At 32.2% G+C, this 7,213-nt stretch overlaps 1 protein-coding gene across 1 annotated transcript; it reads left to right on the top strand.

The window, feature by feature from the left end:
• Positions 1–2,755: 2,755 nt before the first annotated feature.
• LOC100244599 (ankyrin repeat-containing protein At5g02620) lies at positions 2,756–6,977 on the top strand. The gene is made up of 5 exons (XM_019219932.2): positions 2,756–3,392; positions 3,500–4,032; positions 4,335–4,877; positions 6,459–6,587; positions 6,642–6,977. The coding sequence occupies exons 1-5, from the start codon at positions 2,756–2,758 to the stop codon at positions 6,975–6,977; spliced, it is 2,178 nt and encodes a 725-aa protein (XP_019075477.2).
• The last annotated feature ends 236 nt before the right edge of the window (positions 6,978–7,213 follow it).

Genomic DNA, 7,213 nt, shown 5'->3' with positions numbered 1-7,213 from the left:
TGGTAAAATTATAAATTCTTTTTAGGTTCAAAATGAATTTAACAATTCTTTTTCTTCAAAATTCTTTTATTTATTGATGCATTTGTATTATTTTTTATAGAGGAAATAAAACTAAAAGAATTTATTAAACTTGAAATAATATTTAAAGTACGTTTGATAGTAATTTTAAATAGTATTTTTAGCTTTTTTTTTTAATACTAAAAAATTTCAAATGTTAAAAAGATTAAAATCATTTCAAATGTATACTTGATACTCCATGAAACTTTAACAAATAATGAATAAATTAAACCAAAAATAAAATAAGATAAATCTTAAAAGTTATAATGGAATAAGAAAACTTATCCAGATATTCTCCACCACCATTTTTGTTTTTCTTTTCTTATCCATGAATTCATCAAATATTCAAAGGCACAATATTTAATTCATTAATCATAAATATTTCATTGTGTTTGCCTTTGACTGGGCCTCAATGGTTGCTTGCTTTTGTGCTTACGCAGGCATATCCTATTGAAAACTTCACTAGACGGGAGGAATAATTTGATTGATTTGATAATAAATAATTACTATTTTACAATATCAAGGTTGATTTCTTGTTGGTCTTTGTTAAGTTCGAACTAAGACTTTGAGAATCAATAGAAAGGAAATAATTTAGTTTTCATTCACCCATTCCCCCATCCCTTTGTTTACTTCCAATTCAGAATGAAAATATTCTACTTTATTCCTTCGCACGATTTGTTGGAGAATATTGGCGCTGATCAATAGCACTACATTCCGGATGTTGTATGAGACGAGACATCCAATAAACGGCTGCTAAACCTGCAAGAAGGAATGGCCGGACCCAGACATATGCCCCTCTGATGGCAAAGTTAGTTTTTAGGAAAACCTAAGCAGGAAGACTCAGTGGAGATCGAGCATACCTTCTTTCCATAGACCGATGACTTTATATATGGTGACTATTAAAGCTTGTAACGGATGGAGAATTGAAGACTGAAACGATTGCCATTTATTGCTTGATCATTTATAGCAGGCCATAACGGTTATCATTTTCCCTAATAATGACGCTAACGCCCGACTACTTAGCTGAACGGCAAGATTGCTGTGTTCCAAGGGTGTGACTGGGTATCTACAATTATTTAATGATTTTTTTTTTCTCTAGTCCTAAATCTAAAAATAAAATGTAAGTATAAAGATATTATGGAAAAATTGTAAACCCATTAGTCCTTTGTTGGTGCTAATCACTACCAAAGGAATTTATAATTTGTTGTCTAATTATGTTGTGTTAGTGGAAGCAGAAATAATGTTTCATCAAGAACAAAAAGATAAAACAAGCATACAAATTGTACATAAGGTTTAAGCTTACATCCACGAATAAAAGAGAATCTTTTCATTATACCATAGAGAATATTATATAAGATATAACTAAATATAACTATTAGGTTACCAAAACATCTCATGTTTCCTCTCGCTTCACTGGGCATTTTCCGTTCTTCCTCATATTTCTATCCATCTTATATAATCTTTATCTTATTACTTTTTCTTCTTATAATCTAAAATATTTATAGAGATATTTTTAACAACTTTCTTTGTTCTATAAGGAAATTTAATATTATAATTATATATTAACTTAGAAAATATTTTATGCAATATTCTTTATAAAAAATAATCTTTACTGATTTGGAATTTAGAACACTTCCCAACAAATCATAAATAAATAAAAAATATGTTAAAATGATATATTTTGTTATATTTCCTATACAATTGAAAACATGTTCGATTATATATTTTTTTTTAAATGTTTTTAATAGAAGTATTTTCTTTAAAAATGTTTTCTTTGAAAATATTTTTAAGAGAATCACTTATTAAATATTTCATCAAAAAATACTATAAATGATAAACAATATTTAAGATAAAAATGATTTCTAGAATACCTACCAAACCTTCTCTCATAACTACTAAACACTTCAAGATGATTTTAAAATGAGCACAAAGGGATTCCAAGCTATCTTTCCCTACCTTTAATATTTTTCTTCTCATTTCTAATATTCCCTTCACTTGGAAACGTGAAGTAAATCCGAATAAACCAAGAGTACGAATCTATCCACTCTGAAAAGAAAAATATAACAAAATATAACCTGATTTTATTTTGCATCTTGTGATTATAAAAATGCCCTCCAAGAGACCCACATTTGATTTTAGTACTCATTGCTGATGCACCTTTGGATTCTTAAATATTTATATTATATTATAATTTTTTATTTCTTTCGTAACAATTCAAAAAATTAACCTCATGTTCGCTTTTAAAAAATTTGAGAGAAATACAAGGGAAGGGAAGGGAAAAATTAAAAAAAAAAAAAAAAATTTAAAATTAAGAAATTATTTTTATATTCTCCTTTTCACTAAATTCACTTTTTTTTCTTTTATGTAAAGATTAAATAATTTAAAATATTTTTTTAAACTAATTTTAATTATATTTATTTTTTATGTTAAACTAAACATAAAAAAGCATTTTTTTTCAATATTTTTTTCTAAAACTAAATATAACTTAAAACAATAAATTTTGAAAACTGCTAAAACCAACTTTAATTAGTGGATTTGGTTCAATTAATCTTTGACATTTATCGGCTTTGTGGGTTTTTTTTTTTTTTTTTTTATGGAAAAGTTAGAAGTACTTATAAAATCACTGATAAATGTACTCTTAATCCACATCAGTAGAAGCATTAGAACAGTTGAAGAAGGCAGTATCGCTCAATCACGCATGGATCAACGCAGTACTTCTAATGATGGCCGAGCCCAGACCACATACATGGATGCTGATTTGTACACGGCTGCATCGAAAGGCAACATCAGCAAGCTGGAGCAGCTAGAAGCTTGTGATCTTGGCCGCCAACGGACCCCCAAAAGTAACACTATCCTTCATATTGCAGCTCAATTCGGTCAACTGGACTGTGTTAAACGGATCCTTGAATTGACTTCATTTTCATCTCTACTGAAGATAAATTTGAAAGGAGACACCCCACTTCACCTTGCAGCAAGAGAAGGGCATTTGACAGTCGTCGAAGCTCTAATTCAAGCTGCAAAACCTCCCAATGAGATTGAAAGTGGGGTGGGAGTAGATAAGACCATTCTGAGGATGGCCAATAAGGAGGGAGACACAGCCTTGCATGAAGCAGTGAGGTATCATCACCCTGAGGTGGTGAAATTATTGATTAAGGAAGACCCTCAGTTTACCTATGGTCCTAATATTTCTGGTGGAACGCCTATTCACATGGCGGTGGAGCGAGGACATGTAGACTTGGTGCAAATAATCATAGAAAACACTAGGACTTCACCAGCTTACAGTGGCATCTTGGGAAGAACTGCTTTGCATGCTGCTGTAATTCGCAACGACCAAGGTACCCATATGCAGATCTTTTGTGGTTAATTAGTCATGCAATCTATTGTTAAAGATTTTTTTCTCTCTGTTTTAATTTTTATCTTTATATGCTCAATAATTTATCAGAAATAACAACCAAGTTGTTGGAATGGAAGCCATCTCTAACCGAAGAAGTGGACCAAAATGGGTGGTCTCCCCTTCACTGTGCTGCCTACTTTGGTTATACCACGATTGTGAGGCAATTACTAAACAAATCAGTTAAATCTGTAGCTTACCTCGGAATCAAACCTGGCATGCAAACCGCCCTTCACCTTGCAGCTATCCGTGGCCATAAAGACATAGTAGATCTGCTGCTGTCTTACTATCCAGATTGTTGCGAGCAGGTTGATGATAACGGCAAAAATGTTCTTCACTTTGCCATGATGAGAAAGCAAGATTATTATCCTAGGATGTTTTTACAAAATGATGGATTAAGAGTGAGAGGACTTTTAAATGAGAGAGATGCTCAAGGAGACACACCCCTCCACCTGCTTGCTTCTTACCTAATTGATGATGAAAATTTTGTATTGGACGATAAAGTGGATAAGATGGGGCTCAACAATGAAAACTTAACCCCCAAGGACATGGTTTCAAGAGCCACCGACAATGGGCTGCAAAAGGTAAAGTTGATCTCTAACTTGATTTCATATGACCGGTTACATTCATACACATGTAAGTAAATACATACATACATATATAATTTTTTATGATATTTTTACTTGCCTAATTTTGACTGATTCAAAATTAATTCACGTGATAGTAACATATGACAATAACATAGACAAGGCTATTGACTGCTTCAATACAAACTCATGTGGAAACCAAATTTTCATTTTAATATTATTTTTATTTAATTGTAGATGAAGTCCATGCATGTCAAACTCTAACCATAAGTAGAGTTTTTATTTTGTTAAAATTTCAGAAATTAGTCATGGCTTGCTTCAACACAAGTAAGGAAGCGGGTATTGGACCTTTAAGTTGGGTGCCGAGGGACAGAGAGGTCCCAAGGGACAAAGAGGTCACGAGGGACAGAGAAGACAAAGGTAGTAGTGGAAGCAATTCCATCTCTACCTTGAAGAAAGTAGGTGAAACTCATTTAATTGTGACAGCACTGGTAGCAACTGTAACCTTTGCAGCTGGCTTCACCTTGCCTGGTGGTTACAATGAAAATGATGGCCTGGCAACCCTAGGAAAGAAAGAAGCTTTCAAAGCATTTGTTGTCGCGGATACTTTAGCCATGGTTTCTTCTGTATCCGCTGCATTTGTTTACTTTTTTATGGCTGGGTATGAAAAAGAGGAGCTTCTCCACAAACACTTACCTTGGGGCTTTTTTCTCACCATGTTTAGCATGGGAGCAATGGTGGTGGCATTCATGACTGGCATGTACGCTGTGCTACCACGTTTCTCTTGGCTTCCCATCCCTGTTTGTGTCCTCTGCTGCTGCTTTTTCCTCGTCTTCTATCATGTATTTAAACAATTTCAAAAAAGCTAGAGGGCTTGGTGGGATGCCATCTACTCATATTACAACCGTGAAATTAATGGAAGGTCTTCCCATATGGCACGGCCCTTTAATTAATATATATTTTCATGTGTGTATATAAGAATGATTCTGGGTGAATTTTGAGTAGGATATGAGCTTAATTCTTAGTCTCCTAGCTTGATAAATTACATAGTGCATGCTTCTTCTGTCATATCTTTCATTATGATTTCAGTGGCTTGTATTCATGTAATATCCGGGTTTTCAGTCTTACTTCATATGTAGGGTTTACAAAATTTTTCTCAAAATTGTCAGCTAAATAATAAAAAAGAATGATGAAAATTTACGTGTCAATATTTAATTGGGCTTGAAGAAGCTTTTCAAAATTCAATGGTTTGAATTTTTGCCATGTCAATTTTTTATGGTGAAATTTTGGATTTTGAAAATTTAAAGTTGAGTACATTATTGAAAATTAATTTACTTATTATTAGATAATTGTCAATGAACCTTTTAGGAAAAATTAGGACAACTCATATTATGTCATATTGCTAAGAAGTTAAATTAAAACTATTAAATAAAACAAAATTTAATTGAGGGAAATTATGAAATCATATACTTGAATTTTGGGATTACAATAATTTAGATAGGAAATGTTTTGAGATTTAATGTGAGATGACGGATGGACATTGGAAATGTGGAAAAGTAAAATAAAAAAATAAAAAGTTAGGATCTATTTGATAATTGTTTTCAAAAATAATTTTAAATAAAAAGAATAGGAAAATGCGTTTAACAACTAAAAAATAGTTTTTTTTTTTTTGTTTCCTTTTGTTCTTAAGAACATAAAACATGTTTTCAAAGTATTTTCACTTGTTTTCTAACGATTGTTTAAAAAATAATTATACAAATACAAAATAATTAAAAATAAAGTACTAAGCATAAAAATTATTTCTCAAACATATTTTAAAATATTAAAAATAAGTTAAAAACATTTTAAATTCCTAAACATATATTTTTTTAAACAAAACATTATAAAAAAATTTTAGAAAACTATTTTCAAAAACAGTTTTTTAGAATTGTTTTTTAAGTCTATTCCCAAAAAAAAAAATGTTTAGAGTTTAATTTTAAATTTAGATTTTTAGATTTTGGTAGGGTAGTTTGTTACCAAAATCATTATTTTATATTTTTGGAAGAAAACTTAGAAATTTTCATGTGATTTCATGCATATACGTTGTGTTTCATTTCTCTCCTGATTATGTGAAGTTTTAGTTGGTTAATAATGATAGTAATATTGGTATAAAATAAATAGTCTATAGGTTAGTGGTGGAATTCATGTTGACCGAAGGTGTATATGTGTGCTGAGTATTGAGATTTTTCATATATAGTTTGGACTATGAATTTAACGTCTTGGAATGATATTTGGTTAGATGTATACTATTGCTTGAAGGCGTTCTATTGGTATCTGCCTAACCCTTTATAACGCACATGGAAGACTCTTACCATTAAGAGGAATACTTAAAAGAGAGGTGCAAATTGAGTACATATAACTTAAACTACAATGGGCAAACCCAGTGCTACCACCATGGTGCAGCTGAAGATGGTAGCCAAGCTGAGATCGCATGCATGGATGATACTTTGTACAAGGCCGCAGCAGAAGGCCACGCCAATGAAGATAAACATCTCTCTTCCTTAAGAAGGCAGGTGAAACCCATTTGATAGTGGCAGCACTTATAGCAACCGTAACCTTTGCGGCAGGTTTCACCTTGCCTGGTGGTTATCGCGACAAAGAAAGCATCTTTCAAAGCATTTGTTGCGTCAGATACCATAGCGATGATCCTCTCAGTAGGTGCTCTATGGTTCTATTTTCTTATGGCAACGGCCTTTCATTTGGGTGGGAAAGTGCATGGACGCTTCTTTCTATGTGGCTATATTCTCATCGTGTTTGGGATGGAAGCAATGGTGGTAGCATTCATGACTGGGTTGTATGCTGTACTACCACCTGCCTTTGGACTCCCAATTCTCGCTTCTTGTTGTGCCATCTGCTGCTGCAGCTATTTCCTTGCTGGTTATGTTGTATCTAAAAGAGGGTGATTAGGAATACCATCTTATGTGCCCTGCTAGAAAGGTTCGTTTATTAATTCTGCCGGACCAACCCCTCAACATTGACAATACCTAATAATAATAATATTGTGATGTTACAATAAAATATTCCTCTCTGTTTGAGCGTGGTTTCTTTCATAAAAGTACTATATATATATATATATATATATATATGTATGCATGTGTATAGATATTAAAAATATTTTTACTTTTTGAAAAAACACGTG

The sequence above is a fragment of the Vitis vinifera genome, chromosome 5, assembly GCF_030704535.1.
Source record: "Vitis vinifera cultivar Pinot Noir 40024 chromosome 5, ASM3070453v1".
Classification (NCBI taxonomy): Eukaryota; Viridiplantae; Streptophyta; class Magnoliopsida; order Vitales; family Vitaceae; genus Vitis; species Vitis vinifera.
Note: the sequence above shows the minus strand (reverse complement) of the source record. Positions and strands in the feature narration are given on the sequence as shown.

Coding starts and splice junctions, on each gene's coding strand:
- LOC100244599 (XM_019219932.2), top strand. CDS start 2,756: ATGGATCAACGCAGTACTTCTAATGATGGCCGAGCCCAGACCACATAC. Junction 3,393..3,499: donor TGTAATTCGCAACGACCAAG/GTACCCATATGC, acceptor ATAATTTATCAG/AAATAACAACCAAGTTGTTG. Junction 4,033..4,334: donor CCGACAATGGGCTGCAAAAG/GTAAAGTTGATC, acceptor TTAAAATTTCAG/AAATTAGTCATGGCTTGCTT.